General features: G+C 40.4%; 2 protein-coding genes across 2 annotated transcripts; both read left to right on the top strand.

Annotated features, from left to right (window-relative positions):
- Window positions 1–2,240: 2,240 nt before the first annotated feature.
- Window positions 2,241–6,987, top strand: LOC148757493 (KRAB domain-containing protein 5-like). The gene is made up of 3 exons (XM_088800610.1): window positions 2,241–2,381; window positions 5,113–5,239; window positions 5,625–6,987. Exons 1-3 carry the CDS (start codon window positions 2,367–2,369, stop codon window positions 5,732–5,734), a joined length of 252 nt encoding a protein of 83 aa, XP_088656736.1. The 5' UTR covers window positions 2,241–2,366; the 3' UTR covers window positions 5,735–6,987.
- LOC148757494 (uncharacterized) lies at window positions 2,244–15,556 on the top strand. Its single transcript, XM_088800585.1, is given in 4 exon segments — window positions 2,244–2,381; window positions 13,027–13,100; window positions 13,492–14,432; window positions 14,434–15,556. Coding segments are annotated over 3 exon segments (1,110 nt in total). The 5' UTR covers window positions 2,244–2,381; window positions 13,027–13,028; the 3' UTR covers window positions 14,531–15,556.
- The last annotated feature ends 1,568 nt before the right edge of the window (window positions 15,557–17,124 follow it).

The raw sequence follows: 17,124 nt of genomic DNA on the forward strand, positions 1-17,124 counted from the left end.
TAGCCAGAGGAGAAAGAAAATGGAGAAATACGGAGGGAAGGGGGAGCTCCAGAGAGATGAAGGGGAACCTAAAGGGAGAGGGGCCCCTGGTTAGCAGAAGTGGGGGCAACAAAGGACAAGGCACTTTAGAGGAGAGAGGGGTTAGGAGAAGAGTTAGGGGAGCCGAGTGCAGGAACTGAAAGGGGTTGGGGGTTGACAGCACAGCAAGAAGCCTCCCTGAGCTAAGCTGGGGGTGTCAGCGAGTCCTGGCACAGGGGTGTAACAGGACAGACAGTGTCACGGGAGAAAGATGGGGAGCAGTTAGAAAGATTAGGGAGAAAGAGCAACTGAAGGTGAAAGAGCTTTCAAGAGCTTCGCGAAACAAGTGCAGGGAACAGAACAGAGGAAAGGGGAGAAATCGGGAGAGGTGAGGGGGACAGGAGGGGACAGCAGTGGAGAGAATTCCGGTCGAGAGGGACACACAGATCCAGACAGGAATACATAGTAGCAGAGGAAGAAGGGGAGCCTCTGCCTGGATGAGCGGTGAGTGGGTGGGATGTGGGCGATGAAGTCCTGATATCTGACATGGGGCTTTATAATTGATTTAATTTTACACGCACTGCATTTTCAGTCGCACAGATGAGAATGAGAATTACGAAACTCCAGTTTCTAAGGCTTGTGCGTTTAATATTTCATCACCGGATGGTTTCCATGCGTAAGCCTCATGCAGCCAGTGGGGAGAGACCTGTGTCAGTCAGTCATGGGTCCCTTCTCATTTCCTGGGATGGCATGAGGGATGTGACCTGGGACAAGAAATGACAGAAGCTGTGACTACATGATACTTTTCAAGGAATATTAAAAACATTGCCTCCTTTTTTCTTTTACATGGAATTTACTTTTTCCTTTCTACCTCTCCTACAATTGATTCATTGTTTTTATAAAAAGCAAATTGAGATAAATCTTAGTCTGCTGAATTTTTGCTTTTTTGTAAATAGTCATTAACTTCTGAAATAAGCTTTGGTGACATCTCATTACCAGCTCTTATTTTCTAAATATGAGATAGTCTTAGTTTTCTTTTAAACTTTGACTCTAGAAGTAATAACAGTAAAAAAAAAAAATCTCATCGATTTCTCTTCTAATAACATAGTGTCTAGTTTAGATGAGAAACCCTGCATTCTTTCTATGCTTCATCATGTTGAAACATCCATTGGTACTTATTAATAATATTAGGCTACTTCAGTGTGCATTTGGTGAGGCTATTTGTGTTGAACCTAGTTTGGTGAGTTAGTGTGATATTCAGCAGCTTTTGTCTTCCTTTTAAGTGTTTTTGTTAATTTAGTGAGCTGGAAGCTACCAAATAGCTGTCCCCTCAAGTCATTCTTGTTCATTCTCTGAAAATGTAGAAGGATGGTGCAGATGGACCAGATGGACCGAAACTCGGTTCCCACAGAGCTCATCTATGCATGGTGAAGTAATGTGATCTGTGTATTTCCACAGCTAACCCTCCTTTATAAGTTTTCAGCACCAAATACATGTTCATCATTTTATAGCTCTTAGCTGATTCTCTGTGATTTCATGGAAAAGAGAAAGAAAATCCACCTGAGGAGCCAACCCTTCTAGACGTTCCTGCCTCAATCCCTCACACTCCCCAGAGCTCCATTTGTGCAGTCTGGGATCTGTAGCCCAGTGTGACAGGAAACAGGTCTGGGTGGCAAGTCCGCACCCCAGGGAGACTTAGAGATGCCATTTCATTGACCCCCTGCAGACCTGCAGAACTGTAATGGCCCCCTTTAGAGTGGCCCCTGATCCTCCAGGGACCTGCATGGTCATTGAAGCAAAACTTGTCATTCTGGTTCCTCCTATGTCACATGGGAATTTTAAGGAGTGATGTGACCTGTGCCCTCCCCCTGGGAGTTGGACAAGTGGTTTGGGTGGAGCATCATTGTATTAGTGAGGTGTTCATGCGACTCTAAGGTCAGGCCAGGGACTAGCTGGAGGCTCCTGGACACAGTTCTGAGAGTTGAGAGCAGACTTTGGACAGGGGAGGTAATGGGGTGCTGTGTTGGGTTTTGGGGGCCAGGAGAGCAGCCCACGTTCTCATTGGTATGGGAATGGGTGGGTGCCTGTGTGAGGGGAGGGCACGTGAAGACAGGAAAGAAAAAACTCACAGTTCTGTCTTCACTTAGGAGCTCCTTGTCCCTGACTGTACTGTGACAAAGGACAAGAGAGGACGACCTTATCATCATTTCAAGGTTCTGCCTGTCAGTTTGGAGGAAGCAGATGAAGGGCCTGTGCCCACGCCCTTGAAGGCACATTCTCAAGATGTCCACGTGATTCCTCCCTGGAACATCACCTGAGGAAACAAACCAGAGCAGGAGGAGGACAAAATGGCTGCTTCTCAGGTAAGCGTTCCGCCCTGGGTCACCAGTTGTGTCTGCTTTTCCTCCTAAAATTCGTAGGTTTAGAACCTGCCACCTTTAATTCTCTACTCCTGAAGTTCTGCCTAGTGAGGTTCTTTTCAACTACTTACTTTTTCCTTTTCCTCTCATGAGAGTCAAGATCAGCTCTGTAGAACACTCTGCCCTTTCTCCCAGAGCCTTCTCTGCCTTCTGTCCATTAAGGCTCCCTAAGGAGATGAGTAATTCTCACCGTGAATTACTGACCCTGAAGTACTGAAAACATCCCCATTGTGACAAATCCACCCGTCAGGGTGGTTGTGTCCAAGGTCCCTGTTAGGTGGAGTCAGATGCTCAGTGTCCTGAAGAAGGGAGGTGTAGGTGTATGGTCGGACAATTAAGTTTGCGAACTCATCCTAGAACAAGTGGTACATACCTCATTGCTGAATAGTACTACGGTCACATTCGAAGTACTCTCCTTGGGAAGCTGTGCACCAACACCAGTGCTTAATCTACTCTTCAAAGCTGTTTTGGAACTCTTTCTGGAATGGCCATCAGAGCTGTTGTTGTATTACCCTTGATGTCCTGAATGTCATCAAAATGTCTTCCTTTCAATATTTCCTTTATCTTTAGGTAAAGAAAGAAGTCATTGGGGGCCAGATCAGGTGAGTAGGGAGGGTGTTCCAATACAGTTATTTGTTTACTGGCTAAAAGCTCCCTCACAGGCAGTGCTGTGTGAGCTGGTGCATTGTCGTGATGCAAGAGCCATGAATTATTGGCGAAAGTTTAGGTTGTCTTACGTTTTCATGCAACCTTTTCATCACTTCCAAATAGTAAACTTGGTTAACTGTTTGTCCAGTTGGTACAAATTCATAATGAATAATCCCTCTCATATCAAAAAAAGCTTAGCAACAGCATTGCAGCAAGGTCGCAAAATTAATTGTCATTCCTCATATGTCCCGTCACTGCAGCATCAGGGCTGTAGAACGGGGGTAAGAATGTGCACAAGGACCCAGGATGCCTCAGTGCACAGAATAGGCTGGAGAGTTCTGGGGGAAACAATAAGTAATTGGAAGAGACTTGCTCACTAGATTGGTAAGAAAGACTGTTTAAATGCACTATTAGAGTTACAAACGTGGGAGCTATATAAATGCATTGAAATTTGTAAAAAACTAATGTTTTTATGATCAGATTCACATTATGATTTCCTTATTTCTTCATTTTTGCCGGTAACATCACAGCAGTGATGGTGTGTTCTTCCGTGTGTCTCAGTCAGCTGATACCCACTTGTTCCTTCCACCTGATTTTCACTTGGTTGAGGTCCTGTCTTCACTATGAAGTTAACATTTTTATCTTTATCGTTAATAAGGGTCTGGAGGGATTTACACAGAGATGTGCAAAAACCATCACATTTCTTCTTGAAACTCCCTTTTCCTAGTTTCTCTGCTTTGGGAATTGCAGGCCCTCAGCTTTCTTTACTAGAGATACTTGGCTTTTGGAGTGGAGGCTTTCATCAGTCAGGCCTTGTTCCTGTAAATTTTCATTGTATTCCACACTCATGTCACAGACATTCTCTAGTTCATCCCTTTTTGTGTTTTCAAGAAAGTTTACAAGAATCATATTAAAGTGTTGAAGTGTGGTAATTTGTAATGTATAGCTCAGCACAAATGACATGCAATTTTTTTCAAAGAGAAAGCCCCTATAACTTATGTTATTGTGTGTTCTTCTCCCTATTGTGTTTATAAAATACAGAGTATCATCCACAAAAACATTTATGAGATTTACAGAATTGAAAATAATTGTGATTTCAGTGACGTGAAAATTTCTTTCTCTGTCAATTTTAATGTGCACACAGTTCCCATATGTCTGTGTGTCTTAACACGGTTTGAGCTATTCTTTCTACTTACTTGTTTAAGTTGTTTCTCTTCTCAGTTACAGAAACTGCTATGAATGTTCATGAGGGTTGTCTATACATATTGCTGTGGACCTTTTTGATAAATTCTAGAAACAGTTTGGAGTAAAACCCAAGCTCTACCATTCTACCAAATGCTTCACAAAATATTCCCATACAGGAAGAAGATTAAGATTTTTTCTTAGATTACTTATGTTCTTTATGAATCAATATATAAAATACAGTTAGAATGTTCTCTATTATACAGTAAGTTTTCAAAAAGAATTGTGTTGCTATGCTTCTAAGAGAAGTGTAAATTCCATAAAACTCAAAGTCATGTATTAATTTTTCCCTGTTTCCTTCCTCTGTGCTATTGAACAGTGTGACATATGGAACAGAGACATTGGTGTCACTAATCAAAAGTGATGTTGTTAAATGTGGAAACTCAGGCCCCACCCCAGGACTCCTCAGTCAGAATCTGCATTTTTCCAACAGTCCAGTTCCTTGTTGTCAACATGAAAATTTGAGAAGTACTTTGCATTTCTAACTTGCCATGTCACTTCCAGCCAAGAAATGTACACAATGTATCCTATATGATACAAATATAATACACAAAAATCCACATGCCTGTGTTGATGCCTAAAAATTTATCTTCCAGAAAAGGAAAGTCTGTATGTTATCCTCCTTTCTCAGAAAATATACTAAAGATTATTACTGTCAGTGACCTTACTGTTTAATTCCAGACACTCTTCTAGGTCAAAAACCAGTTCTCTTAACTCTGTTTTCATATGGAGTCATTTTATGACCTTGCCTGTGGCCACGTGGTAAATATGTCTTTTGTTTTAGGGACGGTTGACATTCAGGGATGTGGCCATAGATTTCTCTCAGGAGGAGTGGGAATGTCTGCACCCAGCTGAGCGGAAACTGTACATGGACGTGATGCTGGAGAACTACAGGAACCTGTGCTCCCTGGGTGAGGGTGACTTCCTTCCAGAACTCCTACCCCACCGCAGGGTTGTGTTTCCTTCATCAGTACAGCGCCTCCTGGGAGCTTCTGCTTTGTGTGGTAGTTTCAGATCCCGGCTCTGAGGAGCAAACTGGGGGTTTGCTGGTGTAGAAAAGAAGCAAATTGGGGGTTTGCTGGTGTAGAAAAGAAGTCTTCATGATGCCCTTGGAGTGGAACTCAGGTTCCACGTTGTCTAATAGAGTAAAGGTGCTGTCAGAAAAGTGTTTTGGGGGGCATCCTTTTCTAGAATATTCTAATTTTCTGCAATGTCCTTTCTTCCCAACTGAGCACATACTGGATTAGAAATTGAAGAATCTCCATCAAAATCCATGTTCCTTTTTCTAATAAACAGGTCTTGCTGTCTCTAAGCCAGACCTAGTCTCCTTTTTGGAGAGAATGAAAGAGACCTGGGATGTGAAGCAAGAAAAGACAGTGTCCATCCACCCAGGTAGGTGGGAATGAAGGAGGCAGGTGACACAGGTGAGAGGGCCAATGGTCCTGGAGGAGCCAGACCTTAAGATGTGGTTTGGGAAGCTCCGCTTCAGTGGAAAGGATGTGAGAAGCCCAGGTTTCTGTCTGTTGCTGTCACAGAGGACAGTCCTGTCCAACACGTCCCGTGCTCCTACATCCTCTAGGGACGGTCCTCCTGCTCCGTGATCTGGGTCTCATCGCAGTGAGGGCCGATGTCCTCCCCCTGGACTGTGGGGGCCGCCATGGTGTGGCAATTGTTCCATTGCCTCAGGGGCCGGGGAAAATCTGTGCTCTAGCTGAGTAATTCTCCCTGAAGCCATTTTTAAAGTTCTGTTCTTGTCTCATGTAAGGAGTTTGTGAAGGAAGTGGTGGAGGTCCTGGAATTTGGAGCAGAAATCTCAGAGACACTGGTGACACATGTCTCATGTTTTCTGCTTTATAATTTCTAATCCTAAGGAGGCTTCAAACATGACCCTGCAAAGTTCAGACTCAGTAATTTTATGTCAGCACTAGTCACCTCCCTAAAGTGAGAAACCATAAACTTGTTTTCACTTCAAAATGTCCTTTTTCTTTGTATGAACTAACATTAGAAATTTCGAGTCTGTACTCCCCAATTCCTCCATGTTAGAATAGTTTAATGTATCTGTTTACCTCACAGAATTCTTAAATGAATTCATCCCATGGGGGAGCTTAGAACATTGTCCATAATAATAGGAGACTCCATTGTTCCCTGATTTCTTAATGACTGTCATGTTATGATTCTATCTTGTTCAGTCCAAAGCTACCTGGGCCTGTTTTGTATGTTTTCACTTTCTGATTAGATCTTTGTCAGATTAGTGGTTTTAGATGGAGAAGTGCTGATACATGTGCTAGAATGAACTCCTTTGGTAAGAAGTGAGGTTTAGAATTATTAGGCTCCCATATTTCAGATAATGTTTGCTTCCTCAATTTCAGTTTACTTCAGGAAAAAAGTAATCTTGAGGTTTGTTGTCTGCCTTCCTCAGCATGTCGCTCAGTAATGGTGTACTTTAACTTTAAATGTTGATTTTATAGGTCACTGATTCTGTGGTATTTTACAACTTTTTTGTTGTTCCTGTATTTAGAAACGAAGGGGTTTTTCTCTGTATGACGCATTACAGCCTCCATATTTACTGTAAGAATAGTAGCAATATATTAATAACCTAAAAATTCCTCCAATGTCATTTCCACGCTTATTTATTAAAATTTTTCTTTAGAGCTGTTTATGAATGATTCTAATGTATTGTCTGTGAAGTTTTCTTGCCCTACAACACATACTCCAATGATTCAGAATGCTTGCTGTTTGTGTGACCACACTCACTGTGGAAAATGAGTTATACAGAAGGACTCTCTTCAATAGTACATTTGTGTAGTGTTAAGAATTCTGGAGATCCATTTTCTCTTATTGTTATTTTGCAATTCCATAACAGTGAGTTTCCTATTTTATGGTAGTCTCCTCAAATTTTGTTACTTTCTTTTTTGGTTGTTACTCATACATTATGAATGCTAATGACAATTTTCAGCTCAGTACACTTAAGACAATGTGAGGTTTGATTCACAAGGAATCAGGCATATGTCTGTTGTCATTAAAATTAGGTGCATGTTTGTGTGTATCATTGATATAATAATGTTGGATCTGCCAGCAGTTTCTGGGTGTGGGCCGGGATCCTATCTCATGAAGCCGAAGAATGAACACACAGACCAGGGAGAGGCAAAGAGTTGTAAAGGAAGATAGTTTATTAGAGGCAGCAGAAGAGGTTGCAGCTCCCAAGCGGGAGAGGGTACCCGAAACTGGGAAGCCCAGTGACTGAGCAAAAGTTCCTACTAAGGGGACTGAAGCCTTTTAATGGAATTCATCTGTCAGGTTTGTCCTGTTTGCCATTCTGAAGGGATTAATGAACTAACCCATTCCTAGCTATCAGATCTGCTCCTTTGTCCGGCCAGAAGGGATTTGAGATAATTATTAACCTCAACGTGTGTTCTCCTATCTTTTTCCTGGAGTGAAGGAGACATTCCAGAACCTGAAGTTTCAGGATATGGCTGCTTTTTGTTTATTCCACCAGGGAACCCCACCTCCCTCCCCTCCCTCTACCAGCAATCATACTGACTAACCTGTCTCATCATTTTATCCTGACTTTGTGCATGACTTATTTCTTTCTTTCCTTAGTTAATGGTCAGTCTTTTCTTATCCTGCGTAGTTAAGTAGTTGTGGTAATAGTCTTCATTTTACATCTATTTACTGGTTATTTTATGTTCTCTTTGTGAGAGAATCACTTTTTTGAATTCCAGATAATTTTTGAAATGTTTTATAACTGTATGTCTTTTAGATGATATTTTTCATTTTCAATTTCTGTCAAAAATTTGACTAAAAAATCTCCTACCTGTAACTATAGTCCAGTCATGTTAAGTATATTCACATTGTTGTGCAACTGATCTCTGGAAATTTCCATCTTGCAAAACTGGCTGAGGACCCATTAAACAAGCACTTCCTCATTTCCGTTCACCCCACGCCTTCCTTTTGTTCTATGAGGAGGACTGCATTAGGTGACTCACAGAAGTGGACTCTTATAGTATCTGTGTCTTTGTGATTCATGAGCTTTACTTGAATGTACTGAAGGTTTGTCTGCATTGTATCAAGTGAGAGCATCTGTTTCTATTTCAAGGCTGAATAACATTCTGTTCTGTGTATATGCTACATTTTCTTTACCGTTTTAGTGGCCATTTAGGTTGCTTCCACCTATTTCAGGTTTTGTGAATAATGCTATAGTATGTATGGATGTGCACATGGCTCTTGCAGAGCCTCCTTTGAAGTCTCTTGGAAATGTACTCAGAAGTGGGAAGGCTGCATAATAGCAGGATTCTATTTTTAGTTTTTTGGAAGACCTTCATATTGTTTCCACCAATTAATATTTCATCCAAGAGTGCATAAGGGTTCCAGTTTCTCCACAGTTTTGCCAACACTTGATAATTTTGTGTGTCTTTGACCATCCTAATTCTCTTGTCATCCTACAGTGGTCATCCTGATTGGTGTGTGGTGACACTGGGTTTTTTAAAATAGCGGATACAAACATGTATATTCTTGTGTGAACATAACGAACTACTGGAAAGATACATGGACCTGAGATCAGATAGTTCAGAGAAACAGAAGTCTGAGGATGATTTTTATGTTAATAGCAGTTTTAGGTCACAGCAAAATTGAGTAGAAGTCACAGAGAATTCCCACATGCACAGCTTTCCTCCTCTATTCCCCCCCGAAGTGGTACATTTGTTACATAGATGAAGCAAAGCTCACATGTCATTGTCCATCTTGGGGTTCACTGTGGGGCAGTGCATTCTGAGAGTGTGGACACATTTATGATGACATGTGTCATACAGAGTAGTGTCACGGCCCTGAATATTCCCTGTGCTCTGCCTGTTCATCTGTCCCTCCCCTAAACCCGAGCCACCAGTGATCTGTTCACTGCCTCCATCATTTTGCCTTTTCTAGAATGTCATAGCTGGACTCATACATTATGTGGCCTCTTCAGATTGGCTTTTTTTCACTTAATGTATATCTAGGTTTCCTCCATGTCTTTTCATGGAAAGCTTTTTTCTTTATAGCACTGAATAATATTCTATTTTCTGTGTGTGCCACAGTCCACTCTTCCATTCACCTCTTGGCAGATATCTTGGTTGCTTCCTAGTTTTGGAAATTATAAATAAAGTTGCTGTGAACACGCATGTGTGGGGTATTGGGTGGATAAACATTTTCAACTATTTGGTTACTGAGGAGCACAATTGCTGGCCCATATGGTTAGTGTATGTATTTTTGAAAGAACCACCAAACTGTACCCAAAGGCTGCAGCATTTTGCGTTCCCACCGGCAGTGAGTGAGAGTTCCTGCTGCTCCACGCCCTCACCAGCACTTGTTGTCCGTGTTCTGGGTTCTGGCCCCTCCTAATAGGTGTGTAGTGGTGTTTAATTTGCTGTGTGTTTAATTCTCATTGTTTTCATGTGCATTTCCCTGTGACATATGATGTGGAGCATCTCTTTATATATCATTTTGCCTTCTGTATGTCTTGTCTGATGTTGTGTCTGTTTAGATCTTTGGCCCATTTTTTAATCAGGTTTGTGGTTTTCTCATTGATCAGTTTGAAGTCTTCTTTGTGTGCTTTGCATAGCAGACCTTTACAGGTGTGTCTTTGCAAATATTCTTTCCCAGTCTGTGGCTTCTCATCTTGTACTCTTGATGAGGATGACGTGTTCATTTTTGCTGCATAGTATTTGGTTTCAAACGTGGGAGTTCAGAACTTAATATTATGGATTGCAAAAACTTGGTTAAGAATTTGCCTTGAAAAAAATCTTAAGTATATGAAATTAAGTTTACTTTGTATTTAATAACATTTTCATTACAGTTCCAGATATGGGTTCATTCCTGGAATAAACACAATGAGTCACATGTTTATGGGGAAGATTTTACATATCAATTTTCTGACAATATTACATCAACTCTAATGAAATCTTTTAATTCATTGTACAGCACTATCAAATATGGCCCTTTTAAAAAAAATTTTTGTTATTTTGGTGTTTTTTGTATTATAAAGATAATGATTGTTACAAAAATTGAAACAGTAGAAAGATATTAAAATTTTCATTGTGATTCAAAATGTGATCAACCATTTTATTTGTTTATTTCTATTATTAAAGTATAGTTGATATGCAATATTATATTAGTTTCAGTTTATAACATGGTGATTCTTCATTTACATATCTTACGAAGTATCATTATGCTGAGTCAAGGACTCATATGCCACCTGACAAAGGTATCATGATATAACATTGACTATATTCCCTCTGCTACATTACATTTCATGTTTTACTCATTTCGTAACTAGACGTTCATACCTCTCAACCCCGTTTTCACCTTTCCTTATGGCCCTCTCTTCTGGTAACTATCAGTAAATTGTATCTGTGAATCTTTTTCTGATTTGTTTTATTTGTTCGCTTTTAGTTTTTTGGATTCCACATATCAGTAAAATTGTATGCTATTAGTCTTTCTGTGTCTGACTTATCTCACTCAGCATAGTAACCTCTAGGTCCTTCCATGATGTGGCCACTGCCCACATTTCCGTCTTTGATTTGGCTGAATATCATTTCACTGTGTGTATCTATCACATCTTTATCTACTGCTCTATTGATGGACACATAGATTGCTAGCACTTCTTGTCTATTTTAAATAATGTTGCAGTGGATGTAGGGGTGCATATATCTTTTCAAATTGTTTTTTGGTATTTCTTGGATTAATGTCCAGAATTGGAATTGCTGGGTCATATAGTAGTTGTGTTTATAATGTTTTCATGAACCACAGTACTGTTTTTGCTGCACAATTTTTACATAAATATAATTGTTAGCTTCTCGGTGAATTCACCCTTTCATTATTACATAATATTCTTTATGTTGTGACACTTTTTGACACTGTGTATTTCTCTGATACTAGTATGGCCACCTATGTTTTTTTCAGTAACTGCTCTGTATGGAATTCCTTTTTCCATCCTTTTAGTTACGAGGTCTGACAATTAAGTTTGTGAACTTGTTGCTAACCCTTTTTGATGTCAGAGGGTTTATTCATGATTAATTTGTACCAACTGGACAAACAGTTAACCAAGTTTGCTATTTGGAAATGCATGAAAAAGTTAGATGACCTGAACTTTTCACCAACAATTCATGGTTCTGTGTCACAATGCACCAGCTGACACAGCCCTGTTTCCTGAGGGAGTTTTTAGCCAGGAAACAAATAACTATTGGAAAACCCTCCCTACTCACCTGATCTGGCCCCCAGTGATTTCTTCCTTTACCCAAAGATAAAGGAAATATTGAAAGGAAGACATTTTGATGACATTCAGGACATCAAGGGTAACATGACGACAGCTCTGATGGCCATTCCAGAAAAAGAGTTCCAAAATTGCTTTGAAGGGTGGACTAGGCACTGGCATCAGTGCATAGCTTCCCAAGGGGAGAACTTCTAAGGTGACCATAGTGATTCAGCAGTGAGGTATGTGGCACTTTTTCTAGGATGAGGTCGCTAACTTAACTCTGACCTCATGTCTTCACATCTAAAATGAGTCTCTTGTAGACAGGTGTTGGATTTTGATTTTTTAATCCATTCAGCCAACTTATGTCTTTTAATTGGGGGAATTTCATCTGCTTTCATTTAAACTAATATATTACAGGGTGGGACTACTATAACCATTTTAGAATTGTTTTCTGCACTTTTTGTAGCTCCTTTGTCCCACTTTTCCCCTCTACTGTGTTCCATTTTGTTTCTATGATTTTTTTTTTTTTTTTTTTTGACAGTGACATGCTTCTGATCTTTTTCTCACTTGTTTTTGTGTGTCTGGTATAGCTATTTTATTGTGGTTATCATGGGGGTAACTGGAAACATTTTAAAGTTTTGAGAGTGTATTTTGAATTCTTGGCCAGGCTGTTAATAGCTCTGTAAATTTAGGGCCAGTATGTGGGGATTTAGTTTGTTCCTCTGATTGGACCATGTTTTTCTGTTCTTCATGTGCCTTGTGATCTTTTCTTGAGATTTGTGAGAAGAAACAGCCACCATCCCAGGCTTTGTACTTGCTTTGTACAGGAGAACACAGATAACAGGAAGCTGTGCTTGAAATTCTGAGGGCTGTCAAACTAATTCTGGGGAAGTGTGTTCTCTGTGTTTTTTGTGTGTTATTTTCCAGTTCAAAATGTTTTCTATTTCTTCTTTAGAGGCAGTGGTACCTTCCTATCCTTGATGTTTGTCTTCAGTACTGCAGTCTTTGTGGTGTTTGAACAATTACTCACCATTTTTCTTAGTGGCCACCACAATGCATTCACATTGCACTGCCATTCCCTTAGCACTTGGTGTCATGCAGAAGATAAATGAGTCCCTCAGGCAGCTGCAGTGAAAGGACACCATTGGACACACAGTATACTCAGCTAATTCCCTCCTGAGAAGAAACTGGGAATTGGTGTTTTCTTGCAGTATTGCCATGGTGTGCCAGGGAGCGTTAGCGACTATTATCAGCAAACATAAGCAACTTTTCTTTCCCTTTAGATGTGACTCTTTCCTAGGCATGCTGTTAACTCTGAACTCCCTTCTAAAATGATTAGTACTCTCCATAGAGGAGCAAAATTTTTGTGCTAGCTCTTACGCCATCTTCCTAAGTCCTATAATAAGTATCACATTCATGCAGTAGAATTTACCTGACTGTAGGAAGAGTAATAATTTATTTGGTGCCTTGCAGTTATGCCTTCGGAAGACACCCAGGGCTTGTTGCCAACACTGGACATGGAAGATTCATTCCACAGAATGCTTCTGGTAAGATCTGGAAGGTGTGGCCTTGAGAATGTACCCTTATTGAAAAAGTGGGAATGTGAGAGGGGTTGTGAAGGACTGAGGGATATTATGATGGACATAACCAAACTGGGACCATTACTCATAGTAAAATTTGCCAAAAAGATCAAAGATATAAGACGTCTTGGGAAAACTGTCACTTTAAGGCAGTTACTTTTGCAGAATAATCTGTTTCACTGAGAAAAAAATCCTTCCTTGTTCCAAATTCTCTAATTTTCATTATAGAAAATAATGGGAGGGTATGTATATAAGCCTCATGGTTCCATAGGTATCACAGTGGTATTGGGAACAACTTTACATGTTTAATGAAATTAGAGCCCTTACTAAATTCCTTTCTGTCTTCAATGATTACCAGAGTACGTGTAATGGAGAGAGGAGTTATCAATTCAATGACTCTTGCAAAAACTTCAGAGAAGGGTCAAATCCTAATAAGTATCAGACAACTCAGTATCCAGAGAACCATTGTACATATGGCAATGTCTTTGATCAAAGCTCAAATATTATATATCAGAATCGTCATATTGTAGAGAAGACAAAGAAATACAGTGAAAGTTACAAATCTTTGAACCGATCTTTAAATCTTACTGAACATGAGAATATTCATACTTGGGAGGAACCTTACCAATGTAATCACTGTGGGAGAGTCTTTATTCGATTACCCAGTCTAAACAGATGTAAGAAAATCCATGCTGAAGAGAAGCCTTACAAGTGTAGAGAATGTGGCAAAGCCTTTATTCGACGTTCACATCTTTCTAGACATGAGAGAATTCATACTACAGAGAAACCTTACAAATGTGAACAATGTGGCAAAGCCTTTACTCAACGTGCACATCTTACTGTACATGGGAGAATCCATACAGGAGAAAAGCCTTACAAATGTGAACAGTGTGGCAAAGCCTTTAATGGGCGTTCACATCTTACTACACATAAGATAATCCATACTGGAGAGAAGCCTTACCAATGTAGAGAATGTGGTAAAGCCTTCTTTAGGAGTTCAAGTCTTACTCAACATCAGAGAATTCATACAGGAGAGAAGCCTTACAAATGTGGAGAATGTGGAAAAGCTTTTATTTACCGTTCACAGCTTACTACACATGTGAGAATTCATACTGGAGAGAGACCTTACAAATGTGAGCAATGTGGCAAAGCCTTTAACCGGTGTTCACATCTTAGTCTACATAAGAGAATTCATACTGGAGAGAAGCGTTACAAATGTACAGAATGTGGAAAAGCCTTTATTCACCGTTTACAGCTTACTCGACATGTGCGAATTCATAATGGACAGAAGTATTGTAAGTGAAGAATTTGGAAAACACTATTGCAGGACCTAGAGCCTCCCTCAATATCAGAGAATACATACTGGAGGGAAATTCTCCATTTCTAATATGCGATGAAAGACCTGTGTCAAAAATATACACTTCAGAAAACCCCACAGAATTTTTGCTATAAAGTGACTTTAAGATGTAAAAAATGTAGGGAAGTGTTCATCAAAAATCAAATGTGGAATATCAGAGAATTGACATTAGCGAGTAGTAAGTCAAGAACACCCTTCACAGCTTACCTTAAATCAGAATACTTACAGTAAATAAGCAAAAGTTAAAAAACTTAGAAAACTTTCTTCTTAGTATGTTTCAACTTAAGAAAGGGAGGGATGTTGGACAGGTATTACTTTCAATGTATTTTTATATATTGACATTACTCAACGATTTTGTTTTTCAAAAGGAAATATTAATGTAAATCCTCTCTAAAGTCACTTGACACTGTATTTTTACACCTAGTGTGTGTGTGTATGAATCATGGGTAGATTGTTGCTGCCTCAAAGATCTGAGAGCCCTTGTATGTTTTGTGGGATTCACTCAGATCTCCTTCTCCCTGGAAGGCTGAGGGCACTGTAATACACAATGTAGGAAGAAATCTAAGTGGAGATGCTGTTTGGTTGACTTAGAACATTGATGTAAGTCACTGTCAGGTAGGTGTTCAGGACATCGTTCTCCGCATTAACGTAAGACAGGAATATTCTGAATTTTAACTAGTTTTTCCACTTGTTCTTTAAGCAAAATACGTGGCGGTTCATTAAAACCATGATGTATTTTTGTAGTAGCGAAAGATAGGCGTCGTTGAGTATTATTTGATGTGGTTGAAAAAAAAGAAGTCCTTAGAGGTACCTGAGAAAAGGACAGAAACTCATCCCTGAGTGCATAATTATTGTACATTCATGTTTCCTAAACAATGAGCCCCAGTCTTCAAATCCATGGAAAACGGAGCTCTAAGGTTACTATATCAGAACAACCAGAATGTTTCTTAAATGCTTGTATCTGTATTTCGTCCATGGATCTTACAGGATATTTGCCATGCTTTATTTAAACTACGTGTGAACTTTTATTTTTAATAAAAACGCGAATGATTTTAATGTACTAACACTGATGTGTAGTCAGTGACTTGTTATTCTGCCACCTACATTGACCTCTCCCACCTTAGTCACAGTGCTAGTCAACAATTGCTATTCGGTGATGCTGGGGAAGGACAGCATTAGGAATCCCTTTTCTTTGTGTTCTTAATCTGCAAATAATGTGAGGCTATTTTCCCCATAATTTACATATTGTACTCTCTTCTCCTGATTGTAACTACTAGAGAATTATGATGGTTACAATAAAGGTGATACAGTAGTGCTGTAGAGAGTTTAGCTAAACTACCATATTGCTGCCTCAGAATCCATGTTTTGTCGCCAAGTTGCCTTGAAGTGACACTGGCCCCTCCCACTAGTGCATACACTATTGTGCAGACAGCAGGTCACAGACTCACAAGTGAATGTAAGTTCCTGTTATTACTTCTCCAGCAGCTCTTGTGAGCAAGTGTCCCCTGCCTGTGAGGGACTTCAGCTTGTATACCCCCTGGATAGATCCCTGCAGAGCTTACCAAAACCTTGCTGTTTTTCGTTTCAATTGACCAATCTGGGCTTAACTTGAGAACCCCAAGTCACTTCTCCCATGAACCCTAATAAAAGCATGTGCCCTGGGTCCTGCCCTTGTCTGGTGCATCCTGCCTCTGCCTCCCCATGTGGCCCTTCCAGGCGTGCTGTGTCCTTCCTTCAGGACCTGTGAGGATAAAAAATTGGTCTATTAGTTTCCCTGTCATTTTTGTTGAACTGCATGCTCAGCGTCCAATGAAGGAGCTCTGCTTAACAAATGCTAATGTAGCAGTCACAGGAAATGTAATTCGAAGCCATACTTTGGTTTAAGGGGCGGTAATAGTCTGCTCTACATGGGTTTGCAAGGCGGGCATGTCTGTGCACCCCACATTCCCCACTGGTACCAGAATTTGTGGGCATCTGTGGGAAAGGAGGGCATCTGACGACTTGATAGACCTCTCAGGTCTCCATGTAGGAGCTCGTTGTGACTTTACTGTGACAGGACAGGGAAGGGGGCCTCTGCATTTCAGGGTCCTGCCTGTGGATGTAATGGTAACAGATGAATGGTCTCTGCTGCTGCTTTCAACACATATTCACAAGGTGCAGGCATGACCCCCCACGTCACTATATGATGAGGAAGAGATACAAATGGCACGTTCTTGGGTAAGTGTCATATCTCAATTCAGGGGCTCTTATGTTTTCCCATTGCTATCATGTATTTAGCAGTTGCAAACCTTTACTTCTGATATTCCTAGGTAACCAATACGTTTTCAACTAGTTTTTTCCCCTTTTTGTTTTTCTGATAGTCAAAGTCAGTTGTTAGATTACGTATTTCCTGTGTCACAGAGCTTCTGTCCACTTCTCCATCCTGCCTTCGACATCTTCAACTACTGACCTGCAATTATTAAAAGTGTTCCCTTTGTGACAGGCCAACATAGGAATGTGTTGATAGCCAAGAATCGCATTGGCGTTGGGCTTGGGTCCTGGGCTATCAGTGAAGGGGGACAGTGCATTTTTAGGTCCCATCTGGATGCTCCGTCAGCTCTGCTGGAGACCAGGTTTCAGAAAACTCACAAGTAG

Source organism: Rhinolophus sinicus, chromosome 8, assembly GCF_057876585.1.
Source record: "Rhinolophus sinicus isolate RSI-liver-muscle chromosome 8, RSI-T2T, whole genome shotgun sequence".
In the NCBI taxonomy this organism is placed as follows: Eukaryota; Metazoa; Chordata; class Mammalia; order Chiroptera; family Rhinolophidae; genus Rhinolophus; species Rhinolophus sinicus.

Coding starts and splice junctions, on each gene's coding strand:
- LOC148757493 (XM_088800610.1), top strand. Junction 5,240..5,624: donor CAGGAACCTGTGCTCCCTGG/GTGAGGGTGACT, acceptor TCTAATAAACAG/GTCTTGCTGTCTCTAAGCCA.